This window comes from Hipposideros armiger, unplaced genomic scaffold (genome assembly GCF_001890085.2).
Source record: "Hipposideros armiger isolate ML-2016 unplaced genomic scaffold, ASM189008v1 scaffold_114, whole genome shotgun sequence".
Taxonomy (NCBI): Eukaryota; Metazoa; Chordata; class Mammalia; order Chiroptera; family Hipposideridae; genus Hipposideros; species Hipposideros armiger.
The window spans coordinates 2,472,889-2,495,084 of NW_017731464.1; the positions used below are offsets into that span (position 1 = coordinate 2,472,889).

General features: G+C 38.8%; 2 protein-coding genes and 1 non-coding gene across 8 annotated transcripts in view; 2 read left to right on the plus strand and 1 right to left on the minus strand.

Moving 5' to 3' along the window:
• Nucleotides 1-6,981, minus strand: part of PCYOX1 (prenylcysteine oxidase 1) — a 22,019-nt gene extending 15,038 nt beyond the window's left edge. Inside the window, exons 1-3 of the mRNA XM_019647683.1 lie at nt 6,816-6,981; nt 5,484-5,690; nt 4,260-4,434 (exon numbers count right to left, since the gene is read on the minus strand). Of these exons, the coding sequence (XP_019503228.1) occupies nt 4,260-4,434; nt 5,484-5,690; nt 6,816-6,927 (494 nt within the window). The 5' untranslated portion in view covers nt 6,928-6,981. The remainder of the gene's footprint in view (nt 1-4,259; nt 4,435-5,483; nt 5,691-6,815) is intronic.
• A 5,220-nt stretch (nt 6,982-12,201) lies between these two features.
• TRNAG-CCC (transfer RNA glycine (anticodon CCC)) lies at nt 12,202-12,272 on the plus strand. The gene has a single exon. It is a non-coding gene; the product is annotated as a tRNA-Gly (tRNA).
• A 312-nt stretch (nt 12,273-12,584) lies between these two features.
• Nucleotides 12,585-22,196, plus strand: part of TIA1 (TIA1 cytotoxic granule associated RNA binding protein) — a 31,115-nt gene continuing 21,503 nt past the window's right edge. For 2 of the 6 annotated variants that reach the window (XM_019647645.1, XM_019647648.1), the window contains exons 1-2: nt 12,586-12,846; nt 20,977-21,079. In XM_019647645.1, the coding sequence (XP_019503190.1) occupies nt 12,821-12,846; nt 20,977-21,079 (129 nt within the window). In that variant the 5' untranslated portion in view covers nt 12,586-12,820. Of the gene's footprint in view, nt 12,847-20,121; nt 20,223-20,976; nt 21,080-22,196 lie in introns of all 6 variants that reach the window. The other 4 variants (XM_019647647.1, XM_019647649.1, XM_019647650.1 and 1 more) reach the window with 3 other exon arrangements.

Genomic DNA, 22,196 nt, shown 5'->3' on the forward strand with positions numbered 1-22,196 from the left:
GTATTTTAGTTCACTAGGGCAGCTGTAACAAAGTACCACAGATTGGGTGGCTTAAACAACAGAAATTTATTTCTCACAGTTCTGGAGGCCAGAAGTCCAAGATAATGGTATCAGCAGGTTTGGTTTCTTCTGAGACCTGTCTCTTTGTCTTGCAGATGGACACCTTCTCACTGTGTCATCACATGTCTTCCCTCCTCTAAGCATGCACATCCCTGGTGTCTATTCTGTGGGTTCTAATGTCCTCTTCTTACAAGGACACTAGTCAGATTGCATAGGGCCCACTATAATAGCCTCATTTTAAACTAATTACCTCATTAAAAAGCCCTATCTCCAAATACAGTCACATTCTGAGGTACAGAGGGTTAGGGCTTCAACAAACGAATTTGGGGCAAAATTCTGCCCATAACAAACAGGGAATAAAATAATATGGAACAGGATTATCTACGTCCTCTGTCAAGTCTTCCAGGCCATAGTACAGATTTTGGCTGTTACTCTGCACAAAATAGAGAGTTTCTGAGCAGAGAAGTAATGTGATGACTCCTGAAGAGTTAAAAAAAAAAAACTCTGGCTGCTGTGCTGCAAACGGATTGTGGTGACATAAGCAAAAAGAGGGAGATGAGTAAGGAGGTATATGTCATCTAACCAGAAGAACCGCATAAATAAATCCTCAGAACTGGAAATAAACCTGGCATGTGTGGCTATCACGGGCCGCAGGATTTCTGCCCAAGGACTTCCAACAGCAAAGAAGAATGGATGCCTATCCCAGGGGTGTGGGGTATCGCCTACCACAAGCCTCTTTCAGCATCATGGTGTCCTACTGTCATACGGGCCTTCACTCACACCGTACACACTCTGAATGGAAGCACAAACATGACAATACACCTCCCAAAGCTGTTCAGCAAACTCCCCAAAAGCTCTGCAGAAAATCACACAAGACACTTTCAAGGGGACCCAACTACATCTGTCATATAGAACCAAAAAAAGAAAGGGAAAAAATTTTGAGCAAGAACTTTAGGTTTCTACACCATTCAAAGAAAGAAAAATCTCAAAAATATTTTCCAACTGAGCATTTTACATTTTAACCTAGCGTTTCTCAACTCTGGCTACAGGAAAGATTACTTGAGGTGCTTTTAAAAATACCAATGCCCAAACCCCAACTCCAGAACAATGAAACAGAAAATCTCTAGGGGTGAAACATGGCATTCTTATTTTTCAAAGATCCCCATAGGATTCTACTGAGCAGCCAGGGTTGAGAACTACTACTGCTTTACTGAAATGCAGGGGAACTTGTTGTTCCAGATTCCTCTCTGGCAACCTCTATGTTCCCAATCCTTGTTTTTGGACATTTCAGTATCTCTAACATGGGCTGATATTACAAATAGTTAACAACCGGCAAAGCATTAGGAGACCGACTACAGGAAGGAGACACCGAGTCAAGACTCCCTGCTGGGGACAGAAGACAGTGTTCCTGGGGAGGAAACAAGCAGCTATTTCACCAGTCCAGCAGTATTTCCCTACTTGAACAACTGGCGCATGCTGGCTCAATACCAGCCTTCACTCCAACTATTTCATAGGACACGGTAAAATTACCAAAATAAGATTTGTATGTTCTTCATTTACTGAAACAGAAATGTCTGATATATGGCCCTTTAAATAACATACAAGTCAGTGCTAAATATATAGTCAAGTATCAAAAATAGAGTGGTGGCAGGATGGCTCAGCTAAAAAAAAAAAAAATAGAGTGGAGGAGTGGAGGGAGGTTGGGGAGCTGGGTGAAATTGGTAGTTACAAAACAGTCACAGGGTCCTAAAACACAGCACAGAGAACATAGTCAACAATGTTGCAACAACTATGTATAGTGCCAAGTGGGTACTAGACTAATGGGGGAGAGGGGAATCACTGCATAAATTATATAAATGTCTAACCACTCTGCTGCACACCTGAAACTAGTATAATACTGAATGTCAACTGTAGCTAAAAAAAAAAAAAAAAAGAAGTAAATAATATTTAAAAAACAGACTGAAGAAGGCAGTAATTTCATAACGTTTGGGAACTGTTTTTTTTAAATAAAAAATAGTATAATCTATGTATCCTCTTTCACTGAATCTTTTTCCCAGTTCTGTAATACCCCAAATTCACTTCGAAAGTAATTTCTTAATTTCTCAAAGGGCAATTCTCTACAGGTCCAGCAAGCCACAGAGAAGAAAATGATACACACAACTGGGGTTGCATCTGATGCCATCTGAACTGGATTTTCTTACTGAGTGTATAGCAACATGTCATCTACCTTCTTTAAAAAGTGACTGCCTGGGGGCAGCCGGTTGGCTCAGGTGGTTAGAGTACGGGCTCATAACACTAAGGTTGCCGGTTCGATTCCCACATGGGCCAGTGAGCTGCGCCCTCCACAACTAGATTGAAAACAATGACTTGACTTGGAGCTGATGGGTCCTGGAAAAACACACTATTCCTTAATAAAGTTAAAAAAAAAAAAGTGACTGCCTGTCTCTACACAAATTCTACATATTTTCTTAATTATTAGTTTATTGCTTGTCTCTCTACTTAAATATATATTCTTTGAGTGCAGGGACATGTTCTAGGTTGTACTGGGTTATCAGAAAAGTCATGATGCATTTTTGCAACGAAAAACATAGAAAAAATACATCATGACTTTTCCGACAACCCAATACAGCCTCAGGACCTAGAATAGAGCCTGGCACATAACAGGCATTCAATATTTGGTGAATGAATGACTACTTTAAAACAATCTACACTGTAGCTAAACTTAATGTACCCACTGGAAAAGTGTACCCACAAGAAATTGACCTAAGAATGATGTTTAGAAAGAAATCCCTAACTACCGTAAGTTACAGAAACTAGAGTGTATTTATTCTATTCAAATTCTTATATTTGGTCAATACTTGGCCATATGACATGCAATTTTACCTTTTTAACAATTATTTTATTACTTTCAAATAGTCACAGTAATGAAATATTAACAGCATTTACAAGTTGAATTTCTCCAACATCTAAACTAGTAAACCAGCATAAAAATTAGCACATGCCAATAGGCTTATAAAAGATATGTTGCATCTTTCAAAGTTAGACTGGTAATTTTATATTATTTTTCTTAATTACCAAAGCAATACATGTTCATACACATAGAAAATTTTGAAAATACAGAACAACACAAAAAAGAAAAAGAGGCACCTGTATTATCACTCCCCACGACAGTGCTGGAATTTAATATCCTAATTTAAATTCTTAGGACACACAGTCTACCTCAGGCGAATACTCTACCTCAGGCTACAGGCTCACTGAAACATCATGTCACGATTAAAGTTCATTTTTCTGATCCTTTCTACAAAATCTTGCACACATGACCTCATTCATTCACAATACCAGCACAGTGCAGAGATTAAGAGTGAGGACTCTGCCAGATAGGAAGGGTGTTGGTGGGTTGGGTGAAAAAGGTGAAGGGAATAAGAAGTACAATTGGTATTTACAAAATAGTTACGAGGATGTAAGATACAGCATAGGGAATGTAGTCAATAATATTGTATTAACTATGTATGGTGCCAGGTGTGTATGAGACTTATAAGGGAATCACTACATAAATTACATAAATGTCTAAATACTTTGCTGTATACCTGGAACTAATATAAAATAATACTGTCAACTGTAATTGAAAAAAAATCTAAATGCTGTTTAAAACAAAAAAAGCAGTGACTGAGCTCTGAGCAACAGCGGTTCGAGTCCAGCCCGAGCTGAGCAGCCGCTGAGCTGCCAACAGGTAGCAGGATGGCTCAGCTAAAAAAAAAAAAAAAAGCAGTGACAACTCTGGAACCAGCCACTTTGGGTAGGACCTCTGGCTCAGCCACTTACTAGGTGGAGGTGGGTATGCTTGTACACTTGAAACCTCTCCAAGCCTCTACCTTCCACATCTGTAAAAAGAAGCTAATAATAGTATCTACCTAGAGAGCTGTCATGAGAATTCAAGAAGTTAATATTTGTAGAGTATTTAAGAGTGTCTGGCAACACTAAATGAGCATTTGCAAAATACTTTTTCAGAAGCAAAAATAAACTACCCTTTCAATTTCCAAGTGGATGAACGGTCTGCATATTTTATACAAAACATTTTGCCTAACATTCTTACAAATAGGCTTTGGAGTTATGTAGAAAATTATTCCAAGAAACTATATAATTCCTAAAGATCACCTAACTAAAAGGTCTTAGGTTAAATGAAAGGGGAAAACAATTACCTCATAAACTTGTCTAGTACATCCTCTACCCACATGTGCATTCGAAGGGACTGAAATCCATACTGCCAAATTAATTTAATTATGTTAATTATATACCAGCTGCTTTCCTCAAACACCAGAGTCTCTCCATTATACACCCCCATTAGGCCACCAGAACTCTGAACAGCAGAGAGACCTGCAAAAACAGAGAAAGGGTAGCTAAGTCAATGGTTTCTATGCTGAGCAAATGAAAGAAGGTAATCTGAAGCTATTGGGGACATTCTGAAGTGAGTGATTCTGGGTTTCCCCCATTCTCAGGAGACGTATTAAAGAAGCTCTATCTTTAATATAGTAATACACTATACACTCACTACACTGTCCAAAAGCAGATTCTCTATAAGATGGATCAGATGATCATGCAGCGATTTCAAAATTAGACTGGCTATTTTTGGTCTAAAAAGACTAAAGAGTCAAGGAAAAAAGCCAGTGTACCAACTGAATTCAACTTAAAAACAGAAATGTCAGACATGAGTCTTTGCAATATAAATTGCTCCTGGCATACATTTTCCCTCATGGAGGAAAAAGAGAGTCCCAGGAAGTATCCACAGGAGATGTAGAAGGCAGCTAGGGGAAAGGAGGCATCCCATTTCTGCGCAAATTCTATTTTGCATAAGTGGATATTTCAGATAACCAGAAGGAAGCCAAAATTACCCAATATTCCCTGAGGAAAGGGCTTACAGAGAGGCCTGCCAGATTTTCCTCATAACCTGTCCAGCTCTTCTGCTGGTAGGGAAGTAGTCAGTCAGATGTCCCAGCTTCTAAGCACATGTCTGCACCCACAGCTGTGTGAGAGACATTAAGCCAGACACTTCAAGCCTTCTGAGCTTCATTTCCCCAACTGTAAAATGCACACCCTAGGTTTCTGCTAACTCAAACCATTCTTTGATTCTTCAACAGGAACAACAGGTTTAAGAACTGACAGCAGCAAACATCCCCACCCCAACCCCGCCCCATGGCTGTAATTCCAGATAACTGAAGATAACTGGTAACTAGTGTCCCATTACAGGAGAGTAGCTCCTAACTAAGGCAGTACCAACTGCTAGCAGGAAACTGAGGAAAATAGTTTTACCAACTTCTCTGCAAAAGACAATTAACAAGGCAGAAGTTTCAGTGCCCTATCTGATAAAAATATTCATGGATGGTTACACACAGAAAGCTGCTTAGCTCTAAGGCCAAATTACATACCCAGGTCCTTGACAAAACGCTTCATGTGCAGATTTAAAGGATGGATGATAGAACCTCCTGCTTCATATTCTTGCCCCTGCAGAGTCATGGTGGCCAGACGGCCCCCAACCTCTCCTCTTTCAAACAGGTCAATCTTCACATCTTTCCCAAATTTCTGCCGCAGATAATAGGCTGCTGAAGTGCCACCAATTCCAGCTCCAATAATCGCTGTAGGGGGGGAAAAAGGGAACCGTTTTTATCCCTCTTACCAGCTATGTGAGTTTTGTTGTTTTTGAAAAGCCATGAAACAATAACAGATGCTACTTAAGGCTATTACCAACAATTTAGGGAAGCCTGGGTAGGGGTAGGCCAATGACAGTTGCAGTGAAGACAGAACTCTCTGAATCTGGACAGCCACTTCCCCCAGACAAAAGTGTTAGATTAATTTACAAATCGACATAATTCGGTTGTTGTTGTTTGTTGTTGCTGCTGTTGTTGCCAGATGCCCAAAGATTCTCACAGTTCTTTGTGGAGGCACCAATGGGCCGGCACACACCCTTCTTTGTGCCCAGCGCATGGGAACAGAAGAGGTGGGTCTTTCCAGCACGCATTTTAAATAAAGTGGCCGCCATTTTTGCCTAGATGTGTTCGGTCTCATTAATGGAGACAGGTCAATGATCCCAAAGAACACGGCTTTAAAGGGAATAAAAAACAGAGCAAAACAAAACAAATAGGGAGCAAGAAACCAAGAAGATTGAAACCAGAAAGAGTGGGTTATTTGGGCTGTGTACTAAGTAGTTCTAGGCAGAGAAATTGTGCAAGACAGAGGCCCCTGAGAGCAGGCCAACCTCAGCAAAGCCGAGGTGGGGAGGGGAGTCCACCCTATCAAGGGAAGAAGACCGGGTCAGCTTGTTTGCACCACTGGATGTACTGAGCCCGCGTGCGCCTGTCATCTGCAGAGCAGAAGCGGACCGTCGCTCCAGGGCAAACCAGAAGACTGGCCTCCCAAAGGTGCAGCAGGGAAAGGCGGCGAGAGGGGGCTCGGTCTCCCCAGAGACCCAGTCCCCGAGACAGGGACTGCAGTCACGCTTGACGGCCGCCCGCCCGCCTGGGTCCTCTTTCCACAGCCCATTCCTCAAGTGGGCATATCTTCACACCGGAGAAGGCACGGTCTCTGGGGCACCGAAAGCGGCAGAGAGACGCTAACAGGGAAGATCGCAACCTCCGCTATTCCCGGTTCGGCCCACGCCGCCTGGCGGACGTCGCGGCTGCGGCGCCTGGTGCACTCCGCATCGGCCGCCCGGCGCGGGGCGCGCTCCCGCACCCCCTTCCGCGCGGCGCCCTCTCGCCTACCGATCTTGTCCGGCGGGGCCCGCCGCTCGGCACTCCCGAGGCAGCCCCAGCTGCACAGCAGCAGCCACAGCCCCAGAAGGGAAGAGACGAGCTCCCGAGCACCATGCCCCATGGCTCCTAATGCTCAGCACTCGGATGCACCCGACAGTCCGCCAGCCGCTGCGCGTCTGCGCTCTCCGCCCGCCCCGCCCCCTGGCCGGCCTCGCCCCTCCGAGCCCCGCCCGCACTCGCCCTGGGCATCCCGGCTCCTAGAGTCACTCCCCGAGCTCCGAACCCTGGTGGGCTCCATCCGCCAAACCCGCCCAGCCCCTCTGAAGCCTACTCTGCTTCAGAGACACCAAAGGCACCAGCGGAGGGTTACCCAGCTCTCCTCCTTCCTTCCCATCTATTCGGGTGAAACACCTTATTCACTAGTGCTCTCTTCTGTTCCTTCGATCGCTCCCTCTCAAAGAATGCACACAGCTAATCGCTCTCTAAAACAGATCCGTGAAGCTCCATATACTTATTGAGCGATCACTATGTTCCGGGGACTGTTGGGTAATAGATGAATGGGTAAATGGCGCTAGGTGAAAGCAAAACTGAGGGACATCTGGGATGGGCTGGTCCAAGGTGAAAGGAGTGGAAAAGTAGTGACAGACATGAACAAAAATAGCGTACCCATATCATACGGTGGCACATTATGCAAGCATTAACGAGAATTTAGGACCTATATTACCCTAGTTTTGTTGGGTGAGAAAATGGGTGGCTAAGTGACAGGTATTATATGATCCCATTTCTGTAATGAAGATACCCCAACCCCCCAAGAGAAAAGAAAAATCAGTATATGAAAATAAATAACAGTATGGGTAGAATGAAAATAAATTGGCTAGAAAGATTGAACGTGGAGAAAGGAAGTAGAAAATTCAATGCAAAAAGCGTTCATTCGTTGGACTAATCTTTATTGAGTTCCTATTAAGTGACAGGCAATGTTCTAGGTGATTGAGAAAAATCAATGAACAAGACAAATATTTAAAAATATTTATTCTAACCGCCTGACAAGAGAGACGTGACCCGGAGTCACGTTAGCTCTGCTTGGGCTGAAAATGCTGGGTTTCACCCGGGGCTTTTAGGTAGCCGGATCCTAAATGTGGGGTTTGGTATGGGGCGTTAAGGGGTTGCACCTCGCAGATCGCTTTTCTCTCCCCACACCCAAACAGGCCACAGGAGGCCACAATCCCCGCACCCCAACTCCTGGTTGTAGAAAGGGATCGGGCGGTGGGGGCGGAACTTAAGGCGGGAGGCAGGGCAGACCCCTCCTAGGAGAACGGGCCCAGGCGCGGCGGGCGCGGGCAAGCCCCGCCCCGGGCCACCCCGCCCGCGCGTGCTCGGCCTGAAGTCTAGGGATCCGTTGTAGTAGCTTCGCTGAGGTTATTAAGAAAACTGTTAAGGGGAAAAAAAAAACCAAAAAACTGTTAAGGAGTAAAGGTTATAAAAGTAACCTGAAACCGAGTACCCAGGAACACGTTATACGGTTTAAAGCGAGTCTTCAATTGTCCTGTTTTCCTTAGTTCTTCGGCGTGTGGTCATTTGGGATCCCATCTTCGCTGCAGAAGCAATGATTTGATTCTCTATTTGGAATCCTCATAGAAAAGTTTTAATGTATATTCAAAACACACACACACAAAAAGAACCCAAGATATTTAGTCTAATGAAGGTGACATTATAGTGAAAGGAGACAGATGATAATTAGAATAAATAAGTAAATGATGTAATATAGACAGCAGGATAAGAGGAATGGGAATGGATTGCAATTTTAAATATGATAGTCAGGGTAGGGTCTCATTGAGAAGGATGGCATTTGAGCAAGAGCCTTGAGAAAGTGAGGGAGTGGGCCAGGCAAATCTATGGGGTAAGAGCTTTCTAGGCAAGGAAAATGCCTGGCATGTTTGAGGCACAAGGAGGCCAGCGGAACAGAGTAAGAAAACTGGTGTTAGAGGTGTTAATGGAACAAGATGCAAGTTATACAAGAAATAAACATGTCTACTTAAGAGCATAAAAATATGAAGATTAAGTCCCTTTTGCACTACGTCTAGATATTACAAAGGAAGAACTAAACTCTGTGTTTTTACTTTCCTTTTTCCAAATTACATTATGCCCACAATGCCTCAGTGCATTAAGCCTACTAGGCCCTCAATAAATACTTGTTTATTGATTAGAATTGACCATGTTAGTGATCTTGACACCAGTGACACATTTGGAAACTTTCATTTCTATTACTGAAAACAGGAAAGTTTACTGAAAGGACACTCAGAGAAGAGACAGTGCAAAAGACTTGCAAAGTGGGAGGTGGATCCAAGTCTGTCTTATTTTGCACTCCTGCCCTTTTAAAATAACAGTGCCACTGAAACGCAAGATTTTTTTTTTAAATCTTGAGGGGAAAATGTTATCACATATATGAAAAGTAATAATAAGGTAATATAACAGACATTTATTCAAAGGAGTGTTGTTCTAAACAGCAGTCTCCCTAGAAAGCAAAATACTAAGATTTTCTCCTTGACCAAACTCTAGCTGGGCTCCTCTTATTCTTCTGGCCAATAAAAACGTATACAAAACCCTAACATAATTTCTAACAGCTCAAAGCCACATCTTTGGGATGTTTCTAAGTCCCCTTAAAGTACCTTCCCGAGAAAACTCAAGGCTCCCAAAAGAATTTTGTTTGTTCCAGCCAACAGATGAAGATAGAGCTGTTATATCCCAGTATCTGTGGGAATGAAGGAGTCAAACTGATAAGCACCAGTGTCGCCTTCTCAATTTTTGGAATCTTTCGTTTCCCTGACTTTACTGGGCCCCTGCTCATCTGCCTCCCTATTTCTTCATTCTCCCTTTAAAACGCCTGGTCACCTCTGTACAAATCAAAGTTGGATTCAGTTCATGCTGGACTCTTTTCCCCATTATAATAGTATACTATTGATTAAAAGTAAAACTTTAGTGTTCGGCTTTGTTTGTCTTTGACATTTCTATCTATAATTCTGCCACGGTTCCATGTCTTTTTTTTTTTTCTCTTTGAAACCACCTTGAAGAAATTCATTTTCATAGCTTCTTAATTCCTCATATCTCATTCCTTTCTTATTCTAAATAGTCTAAATGATATTAATTCTCTTAGGCAAGACAGGAAATTCAAAAGCAATATAAGAAAAGATAAACATATTTGATTACATAAAACAAACATTTTCAGATGACTAAAGATAGAATTTAACAAGTTTTTTAAAATAATGCATGAGAAAAATATTTTCCATTAATGTGACAGACAAAATTGTGGTATATATCACAAAATACAAAAAGCTTTACAAATTGATAAGAAGAGGTAAATATCTCAATATAAATACAGACTAAGCATATGAATAGGCAATTCATAAAAGAGAAAGCAAATGCCAATGGTCAAAAAAATACACATAAAAAGATGCTCAACTTTTTATTTAGTAGTTTAGACAAATGCAAATTAAACAAGGAAATACTATTTTTCATCTATTATATTGGAAAAAATTAATAAGACTAATAACATCTTAATGCAGGAGAAAATGGGGTAGAGTGGGTAGAGATCTTGGGAAATGGCTTTCAAATACTGTTGGTGGGGGTGTGAATAACTACAACCTTTTAAAAGCAATTATCTATTAGATATATAGATATACTATTTAATTCAGAAGTTCTATGTTCGAGAATCTATTCTACAGAAATAAAAGAGTCACTTATGAGGATATACATATTATGATGCTTATCACAACATTGTTTGTAGTAGGAAAGAAAAAAAAGGAGAAACCTGAATGTCCATCAATACCATTTATGGTCATTTATTCAATTTTCCTTGAATAACGTGGCATATTCATTCTATGGACTATTTTGCAACTATTAAAAAAATAATTAGATCTGTATTAGTTGAACTGGAGGATGTCTATGATGTAAGTTTAAGTTAGAAAAGAAACTTGCAAAATAATATCCATGGCATAACCACATTTTTCAAAATAACGAAAAATCCCAAGTACTTATATACATGTGCATCTGTATACATATAAATTATCATGTGAAAGCTTACAGACTAATCTGTTAACATTAATTGCCTCAAGCTGAGAAGAATGAAGGAATTATTAATCTTTTCCTTATTTACCTATATTGTTTCACTTGTCACAGTGAGCATGTATTACTTTTGTAACTTTAAACTTTAATAAAGTGTTAAACAAAACTTTATCAATAAATATAATATATAACAAATAAAAATAATAAAGATTTGATAAAGTTTTTAAAGCCTAAAATATACTTGTGCTACATCCATCAATGGAATTTTATTCAGCTAAAAAAAGAAATGAAGTATTGATACCTGCTATGACATGGGTGAACCATAAAAGCATAATGCTAAGTGAATGAAGCCAGTAACAAAAGACCACATACATTATTGTATGATTCCATTTATACGAAACATCTAAAATAGGCAAATCTATAGAGACAGAAGATTAGTGGGCTGGAGAATAGGGTGGTATGGGGAATGGGAAGTGACTGCTAATTGGTAAGGGTTTGGGTGCAGAAACATTAGGGCTCTGAATTGTGGTTTAGTGTACTCATTATTCACTTTGTATTGCATCTCATGAATTATGTGAAATAATTTTTAAACATAGGAGAATGAACACATCCAAAAATGTGATGTCCTCTTGGCAATAGTTCCTTTAGAGTATGATACTTTTGGATTTCCATTTTTGGAATTGTCTTTAGGATCTGTGGCACATTCTTCGGATTGTACTTGAAGATATGAAATATTAGTCTTTTGAAGATGAATAAAGCAAATGTTAATAGTGGATAGTATTTTTTAACAGCGTTTTGAGATGTAACTCATAACTTACAATTCACCCATTTCAAGTGTACAGTTCAGTGGTTTTTAGTATATTCACAGGAATGTGAACCATCACTATAATCAATTTTAAAACATTTTCCAAAGTGGACTGAAATGTATGTATCTTCTGACTCACTGGGTTTTAGAATTCATGTGACTGATTTGCATTAAATAACTATTTTAAAAATGTTTTTCAATGTACATTGAGTATGCCCAAAAAAAGCATATATAAGAGAAAATTCGGCAAAGATCTAGAAATATTTTTTTGGCTCTCAAAAATTTAGCTAGCAAGACAAATTTTTCTTGAAGCCCTTTTTTAAGTAAAAAGAATGAGATTTTTCTGTACAGAAAAAGTAGGAATATTCATTCAATTAAATTTGGATGAGATTACTTTCTCATATCAATGAAAAATTGCAGGTTATAGGCTCAAACTTTCATTTTTAAGTGAATAAACAAAGCATCCTCATATAAAAACGAATGTTTGCTTCCATTTCATCTTAAATACTTCAGCAACCTCAAAAGCCAAAAGCGCCGCTGGTGTAGTGGTATCATGCAAGATTCCCATTCTTGCGACCCGGGTTCGATTCCCGGGCGGCGCAACTTTTACTCCCGCCACCCTTAACACAAAGTAACTCAAAGAGTTTAATAAATTACCCTTCGTCGGGAAACATTTGGAATTTTTAATTTCCATGAAGGTTTCTATTTCATAATTCATTGCTGAAACATACAAATCTAGAAAGGATTAGACAAAAGTTTTAAAAGACAAAACAGGTCCGATCCCACGCCTGCGCAATCAGAGACATCCCTAGCGTCCGATGGAAGAGCGGCTGCGCAACAAGTGAACCTATGGATTGAGGTGTAGCCTGGCGGCCCGGAGGTTGAAAGTGCAAGATTATTCTGCGCCTGCGCGATCGGGTCACTTCGCTGGATGCTCCTAGGCTCCCGGCTCGCCGCCATCTTGTATTGGGGCTTCATTGTTCGTGCTGGGCCGGACAGAATAGTGTAATTGCCGCCGAAGAAGGAGGCGAAGTAACCTCCGGTCAGCCGAGAAACCCCATTATTCCGCAGCCATAGCCGCTCAAACGATTTGGGAGGCAGTAAAGGGTAGGGAGCTGGACCCAGAGGCGCCGCCGCGACAGCAGCAGCCATGGAGGATGAGATGCCCAAGACTCTGTGAGTCTGGGGCAGCGATGAGGGGGGCGGAATGGTTGTGGTCCTGGAGGGAGGCCTCGGCCTTTCGCTGCTCCCCGGCTTATTGTACTCCCTGGACGCCGTGATATCGCAGTTCCTCTCTTTAGCGCACAGACCTGGGTGATTAGGGACCGACACCCGGGCTGTGAGAAGACCAGATTGGGGAGAGGGGCCTCAACCTTCGAAAGTAACCCCTGCACCTTAACTACACCACAGCGTGGACTTTGGCCTCGCCACGGGCCCTCTGCGACCTCATGCCTGGAGAAGACTTGTTCATTCAAACCTCTTTTTAGAACTCGACGAGCCTTCTTTTTGTCGCATGCTTTCCTTCTCTTTTTTCCCGCCCCCCCCTTTTGATTAACCTCTTTTGATCGTTACACCCGACTCCCTTTAATGTTACTTTGATTTTCTCCTGAAACTCTTCCTTTCATATTCTTGTCGTTAATAGGAATATTTTTCTTAGGGCTGATTGTACTCATTTTCAGTGAGGTTAAAACTTTATTCTCGCAGTTGCCAACTGGAAAAGAGCCAAATATTTTTCTTCAACCTCTCTTTGGCGTTCCTTCTGTAGCACCCCTTCCCCTGACCCCCGACCAAAAAAAGCCTAAAACCAGACACCCTAAGGATTTTGAAACTGCTTTTGAAAAATGGAAATCTCACCCGGAGGTATATATCAACTGAAGGGAAGTGGATAGAATGCGTTTTTATAATCGCTTGCTAGTTTTGTGATTGACGTTGCTGACGGAGCGGGCGGCTTTTATGAAGCAACAGTTGATAAATGCCGTAATATAGTCACCTCCGAGAATTTTTAATTAGTGTTACGTGATCTCAGCGTGGGATGTTTTCTTTGTCCTATAGCTTCCCCACAGCATTCTCCCTTTGTTTTTAAAAGTATCGTGGGATCAGATGATCCTGACTTGATTGCTTTTCTGGGAAAGAAGGAAAAAACCGGATGAGTTCTTGACATACCTTTTTGTTATTACTCCTAAAATACTGGCAGTTTGAGAACTCTATGAATTAAAAATACAATGTTAGGCTTCATTTTGCGATTCTAGATATTACAGTTGTTAGAAAGTACAGTGTAGTCAATTTTTCACCATCAAAAAAGTTTCCATTTTGTAATCTATATGAGAAATAGTCAACATCTTATAGATTAGTAAACTTGATGCTAGTTTATCTGATAGTTACCTTAAGTATGTCTTTTTGATAGAAAGCAGCACATAGTGCGTGACCTTTGTTTTTTAGAAGATTATATCTGTAGGTGAATACTCGCTAACAAACCGCCTCATAGAGTTTGTGGAAACCTTTTTTCCCCCTTGTCTCTTCGCTGGAAGTATGATAACCAGCAGCATATTGGATTAAGCACTGCTCATCTTTTATAATGTCTTTAAATTTAAGATTTTTTTCAAAATTTTTAATTTCAGAAACTGCCAGAAATATCTGAGAACTTAACCTTTTTAGTACATTGATTTGGGAATATCATATAATGAAGACAACTTCACCTTTCTCAGGCCAGTCTACAAAACTTGGTAGTTAAATGGTACTAGCTCGAGAACAGGATACCAACCATTGCAGGAGAAATAATGAGGTTTTGTTCAACAAATACTTATTGAGTGCTTATGATTTGCCAGGTTCTGTTAAGTGCTTTACATGTTTGTTTAATCCTCATCAGGACTCTGTGGTAAATGGGTCTATTTTGCAGCTGAGGAAAAGCTAAGCTCAAATAATCCACTCAAGGTCATATACCTTTTGGTTCATCTTCCTGCAATTCTGCTGTCCTCAGCTCTTAGCTCTTACACTTATGACTAATTTTGCCTTGTATCCTTCATTAGAACACCCCATCCAAGAATCTTTTTCGCAAGGTAGTCCAAGCTCTAACATGTCTTACTGTCTCCTCCTTTGCTTCTACCTCCTTCAACCAAAACTCCCATTCTTCCAGTCAGATCAATCTTGACTAAATATGAGTCGATAGGTGCTAATCCCTAAGGTTTCCCAGCAGTGTTTTTACTTTAAAATGTTTGTTTTAATGACTCTGGAAGTCGAGGGCTTTTAACATGTTCTTAGCACAGTGTCTGGTTTGTGGTGAGTGAGCAATAACTTTGTTTTTTAAAAAAATGGGACAATTCCAAGCAGTGAATCAAGATTTTACTTATTCTTGAGGGTAAAAATTGTCTGAATCTCAGTTATCACCTGTGTACCCAAATGGCTCAGAGAAAATGCCTTCATTTGCCACAAATGAGTGTTCCGCATCGCCTTGTTAAGTTTGAGATTGCCAATGTTCAATTTCTGGTCAGCAGTACTTTAGAAATATAATGTGAGAAGGGGTTTGATTCTGGAGATGTTTTGAAAATAGAGCAATCGCAATTACCAGTGGATTGGATATGGGATGTGAGAATGAAGTCAACAATAAATAGGTTTATTTACACTGTGTAGTAACAGTCATTTAAGATGTGTTTATTGCAAAATATAAGTAAAAAACAGCCTTGAGAGCATGAGTGTCTAGGAAGTCTTCAGGCACATTTGTTCAGGCTGGTTTATGTATATGTTCTGATCTCCAAGTGAAGATGGTGCTAGCTAATAACAAGAGGGTTTCAACTATCATGCAACAAACTATCCTTCGTGAAGAGTAGAGTGTTTAATAGTAGGGTTACAATGCTGGTGTATAGTGTGTGTACGAATTTAATGTTCTACACAATTTCATAATTAGCAAAAGACGTGCACCTTTTCCCCATGAACTAGAGTAACTCAGGCAAAATGGGATAATTTTCTAGCAAATTGCTAATATTCAAAAGTGATTCTGTGAGAATAACAGTTATTTCTTTAACAAATAATTTATAGAGCATTTACAGTGTTCCAGGCAGAGTTCTACATGATATAGTATAAATAAAAATAAAAATACCTTATTGAATTCATCATTTGATAAAAATGTATGTATTCATATTTTTAATTCAAATTTCCAAGGCCTCCTCAAATTCTTTATTTTTATGTAATGATTGTGGCTCAGAACAAACCAATACAGCATTCTGCTTTGTAAATTTTTTCTTTGGGCTAAATTTTCTAGAATTGTACTAATATAAATGAATATTTAAATGTTTTGGATTCCAATTTTATAACTACTTGAACTTAGTTGTCAGCCTCAAAAATATGTATTAAATTGATATAAAATCCTATCCCTGGCAGAACTGTTAAGTTTTCATTAGTGACATTGGTGACTTTTTCCATTGAATCTTCTCAGGTAGCTTTTTATTTTGAAAAATTAAAAACCTACAGAAAAGTAACAAAAGTAGTACATTGAAGAGTATGGTAACTTTCATGTGGATTTACCAGTTGCTAATAATTAGGCAAATTTGCCTTATTTATGTATAATTTGTTTGTTTTCTGAATCATTTGAGGAGACATCATGACACTTTAGGCCTAACTACATTTCCATCTAATTCCTAAGAACAAGGACATTCTCTTATATAAATAACCATGATACAATTTTCATATTTTTAACTAATATGCAGTTCATATTCATGTATCCAGTTGCGCAAGAAAGACATTTTTTTAGTTCATTGATGTTCATTTGCCTTAACAGTTAATTTTCTTCTACTCCTATCTTTACTTTCTGTTCTGCACAAGATTGGTACATGACCTCAGAGGTGATATGATATGGGATACCTCAATCCATGCTGTTAACAGGAAGTCCATGGGACAACTAAAAAGGGATAGTTTAATGTTATTTCCAAAAAAAGTCATTTTGAAAAATAAAAACTATAAAAATGAAGAAAATAACATTTTTGTTTAGTAGTACAATAGACATCATGACAGGGAACCTTGGCTTGCAACTGCTCCATGTATCAGTCAGGATTTCTTTAAATGGAAGCAGCAAAAAAAATTTAACCATAAAAGAAATTTATTTAAAAGATATTGGACACTCCCAGAATTTGCAGAAAGGTTGTGGAACCTGGCTTAGAAAACATTCAGCAAAGAGAGAAGACTGTCAGGCCACAGTCCTAATCAAGGCTCAGTTGATCTCAGTACAGATACCACAACCACATCCACTGAGGACCAAATACAACAAGCTTCCACTTTCACTGGACATGAGACGCATTGCTGTTTGCCAGCAAAATGGACTTTCTTCAGTCTCTGCTGCTTTTAGCCCTATCTTTGTCTTCTGTGTTCAGGATTGGTATACCTAAATCACCTGCAAGGTAGACTACAAAACCATTATCTAGGCTTTCCAGCTTCTGTAGAGGAGTCAGGCTCTGCCTTATGATGATTTCTCTAAAAATAGGAAGAAAGGTGTTTGGCAGCCAAAAAGAAAAAAATAAAATAATCCTCGACATATGTAACAAATTCATACTGTTAATAGGAAATCCTTTGGCTTCAGAAACAGAATAGTATGTGACCAAGTATGAAACAACTAAAGAAACAGCCATATATAAAAATGAGAATTAACTTTGTAAATTTAAAGCATTCTACAAACTTGTTTTTCCACTGAAAGTATCTTGAGTATAAAAAGGATCTGCAGATTTCAAATCTGGGCTTTCTATCTCAAACTAGTGTTTAGCAAATAGGTTTGGAAAGTAATAACATCATTAAGTTATTTCTAAAAATTTGAGGTAGGTTTTAGTGATTAATTTAGTGGTAAAAAGAAAAGACTAATATAATAGGTTATTTTTATTTGCACAAGGAAGATGAGATTTTTGTCCTTTGATTTCTTTGATCTGAAAATGTTACTTGTACTTTATTGTAATGGTATCCAAGGCTGAGAGCAAGTTGTTTGTGTAACATCCTCTGAAGAGCATTTCTCTATAAACAGCTGTGTGTCGAGTTAACTAATAGAGGCTCCTGGAGCTTGCAGTGTACAACAGGCCACATCAAGTAAACAAATGTAAAGGCAGTACAAACCATGGTGCTTTTTAAGTGCCCTATTATTTCTTTTAATTACCTGTCTTCATACTAGGTAGTATCAGTCAAAATTTTAGACAATTTTGCAGAGTAAATGATAGAATTCAGATTTCCTAATTACTGTCCACTTGTCACTAGGTTGTCTAGCTTTCACAAAGTACGTATGTGTTAGAACTAAACTTTCAGAACAGCTTTTTTTTCATTTAGATATTGAAATCCTGAGAATTTCTTATAGGTACAGGAGTCAGGTGAGAATAGACACAGAAGAAGTATAGAAATAGTACAGAGTTCTCACATAACCTTCACCCAGCTTCCCTTAAAGTCAACATCTTACATAACCATGGTACAATACTATTAACTACAAACTTTATGCCAGTTTCCCCAGTTTTTCCACTAGTGTCCTTTTTCTATTTCAGGATCCATCCCAAGATACCACTGTATTTAGTCATGTCTACTTATCTAATATGAGGAGATAACTTTCAAGACCATGGCTTTTTTGAAGGGTACTGTTTCTCCACTGTACAATGACTACTTTTTTCTCAATATACTCCATTATAGAATTGAGTCATTAAGACTAACCCACACTCAAGGAAAGGGAAATTAAGCTCCACTTAATAGAGGGAGAATTTGTGGACATAGGTTAAAACAATCAATTTGTGGTTACAACCAATTAGTATTTTATAGGAGACACTTTGAGGCTCTATACATATTGTATTTGTCCTTAACATTTTATCAACTATAAAACATCCATGGGTGGATTTTCACAGTAGCAATTATTACTGTGGTATTTTAATGGTGATTTCCCTCATTCCTTCTACATTTATTGATTAGAGTTCTGCCAGGATCCAGTCAAGAATTATTTATTATTTAATGTATTTGATTGTTAGTGTCTTTTAAGTCCCTTTTAATGAAGAACAGTCCTCCCTTTTTTTTACTTTTTTTTTGTAATATTTTGAAGAGATCAAACAAGTTGCCTTATACAATATCCCACATCTGGATTTGTGTAATTGTATTATATGTCCAGTATTCTGTAAATTTCAATCTAAATTTAAGCTTTACTAGATTCAAGTTAGACCTTTTTGATTTGACTATTTCATAGGTTTGTTTTTTGGTTTTTTTTTAAGCTGAGCCATCCTGCCACCTGTTGGCAGCTCAGCAGCTGCTCACCTCGGCCGGGCATGGAACCCCTGTTGCTCAGAGCTCAAACTCTTGAGCGAGCTCTTAACCAACTGAGCCACTCAGCCCGCCCTCATAGGTGATTTTTGTATAATTCATATTGTATACACGGTAGGTATCTCCTTGTCCATCTATAATGTGATTTAAAGTTTATCACTGGGTTAAAGTAGGAAAACAGCCAAAGCTCTTTTTTTTTTTTTTTAAAGACTTTTATTGGGGAATTGGGGGGATGGGAACAGTGCTGGAGAATTGGGGGAAGGGGAACAGACAAGTTGCTGTCCTTTTGTTCTTCAGTCTAGTTGTGGAAGACGTTGCTTCACTGGCCCAAGTTGGCACCATCATTGCACTCTACCCGGGCGAGGCACCTCAGTCGCTTGCTTCTGGACGGCAGCTCACGCTGGCTGCTGGCTACATACGGTAGCCCATGGCAACCCACTGCCACAGGGGCTGCAGTCTGCGCCGTTGCCGGCTACTCATGGCAGCCCAGCTCCAGGTTGAGCTGTTGTTCAGCATCTTAGCTGTGGAGGGCAGTGTCACTGGCCCTCATATGTGGGATCCGAACCGGGGCCCTCTGGCGTCCCAAGCCAGTTCTTAACCATCGCGCCACTCGGCCGGCCCCAGAGCTCTCATTTTTAAGGTAGGGTTTTCCCTTTGTAGCTGTTAAGTAATCTATGTGATAACTTTGGTACCCTGCAAATACCCATGGTATAATACCCAGAGGGCTTACATGTAGTGAATTTAATACAGTCTCTCTACATTTATTGACTAACATTTTTCTGTCAAGGAGTGCTTTTCCCTCATCAACAATAGCTATTAGATTACACTATACTAGAGTTTCTACTCAAAAGGCAAAATAAATGCTTAATTCTTTCCCTTTAATTGCCAATTTTCAGAATAAGGACTTGGTATAATAATAGCCTCCAATATCAGAAACATTGTTATTGGATAGATGTTGCTGTTGCCTTTTTTAGTGTCATTATTCTACCTGATCTTTAAATGTTCATTGTTCCTTAAGACTTAGCACTTCTCCCTTTGCCATTTTAACCTATTCCAGTGCCTTCATAGTAATCACTTTACGTATGTTTGTTGAACGGATAAATGGAAGAAATTGAGTCCATGCTTTCTGACATGTATAGGTATTTATTTTGGGGGAAAAGAGTACATTCCTCTCAACGTTTTTTTTTGAAGGATTCTTGGCAGAAGAATGAGAAAGAGAAACTTACAAGTATAGGTGTTGAGAGGCTACAATCTCTGATTGCAGAAGTGATAAATCTCTAACATATCTAGAGGTAATCTCGTTTTAAAATCCTGCTTTGAAAATTTATTTATAAACCCTTTAAATAAAGATGATCCCAGTCATGTGGTTTTATAATATACTACACTAATTAAGTTTGTTAGTCACCAATTCATATTATCTGTTAAAAGTCTCTCCTGGAATCTTTTGTACTCCCTTTCCACATCCACTCATCATTGATATTCATTGAAAGGTTTTTCCATCCCTTAGTGAGCATGTGCGACACCTGATAACTGATTTATCCATGATTTTTCAAAAATATTGCATAAAAGTATACCCTAATTGAACAGTGTTAGGGGAATTGTGAATTAAAAATTGAGGAAATTTTAATGTTCTCAGTAATACTGTAGAAGTAAAAATAATTGCAAAGCGTCCCAGGATTGATTGTATTAAATGTTCTATATACCTAATGATTCATTTGAGAGATTTTTAAGCATATCTTCCTAAGGTAAGCCTAGGAACTTAGAAATAAAAACAGATTTAATTTGCAGCACTTTGACTAAACACATACACACACACACACTAGCTTCCCCTCTACCAGCAGTGTTTAATAACTTGGAATTTACATATCGTACATCTTTTGAAAGAGATTTTGACATTTTGGCAAACTTTTATAAGCTATTCCCAAATAGTGTAGTTTAAGGCAAAGATCTCCCTGTTCCCAAAATTCATTTTTCAATAAGCAACTTTAGAAACGGAAGCAAAAGAAGCAAACTTAAAATGGTAAATTGTTTTTCTTTGTGTTTCAGATATGTTGGTAACCTTTCCAGAGATGTGACAGAAGCTCTAATTCTCCAGCTCTTTAGCCAGATTGGACCTTGTAAAAACTGCAAAATGATTATGGATGTAAGGGTATTTTACTTAAGTTAACTTTCTTTTTTATATATATTATTTAAACACATTATTTCCAGAAACTCTTAAGTTAGTTTATACAATTTGAATTCATAGGGATTTTAGTGAATTTGTAGTAATCAGTTTTGGCCACTGAGTTTAATTTGTTTCACTAAATAAAGGAAGAAGTGAATGGAAGTAATCATTTCTAAAGCAGATAACTATAGATAGGCTCTTGTTTTAGGGTGCATTGAGGCATCAGAATTGTTTATTTTATATGTGGTATCAGTTAATTGGCTAATTTAGAAATTCATTTATTACAATTAGATTGGGAAATTGGGTAAAAAATAATAGACATTTGATACTGTGAAAATGTTTTTAACTTTATTTTTAAAAGTCATGATTCAGGTTTTTCTTGCACTGTGGCAATTCCCATCCATCAGACCGTTAGGAAAAAAACATCAAATTCATTCATCTAATTGGCATTAACCCTGAACAATATGTACAAGTATAAAAAGACATTAAAATTTTTTTTGATGGGAAAGACAGTGCTAAAGAGCAATCCTTTTTCCTATGAGCTCTCCTGTAAACTCTTGGTTTTCTTTTCTATTGTGTTCCAATTTAACTTTTTTTACTTGGTATTTGAAAAGTAATTGTTTTTTTAAAAAAGTAATTGTTTAGCCAATTGGCTCTGATTTCTTATCTTAAACTTTAAAATATCAAACCTTTCCCCTAATGTGGCAGGGTCATCTGCATATAATATAGATGGATTCAACAAATGTTTTTGCCCTTTATACTCTAGTATTTTCTTATCACATTTAATATCCGTGTGCTTTTGAATAAAGAAGAAAGGACCCCTGTACCCTTAGAGAAAAAGAAGAGAGATGAGAAAATGGTAGAGAATTTAAAATCAATCTTTCCTCGATGAGGTTCTCCATCCTTATCCCAGTAATAACAGTTATGGAATGCTCACCTGTTATTTTAGTTCTGATGCCTTATCACAAATGTTCAACAGAAATGTTGCAAAGCACGTGTTATTCCAATTTAATATATGCAGAAATTAGGCAAAGCAAAGATGTAAACCCGGATTGAGCTATCTGAATATAAAACCCCTCCATTGGTTGTAGGCTGTCATTCT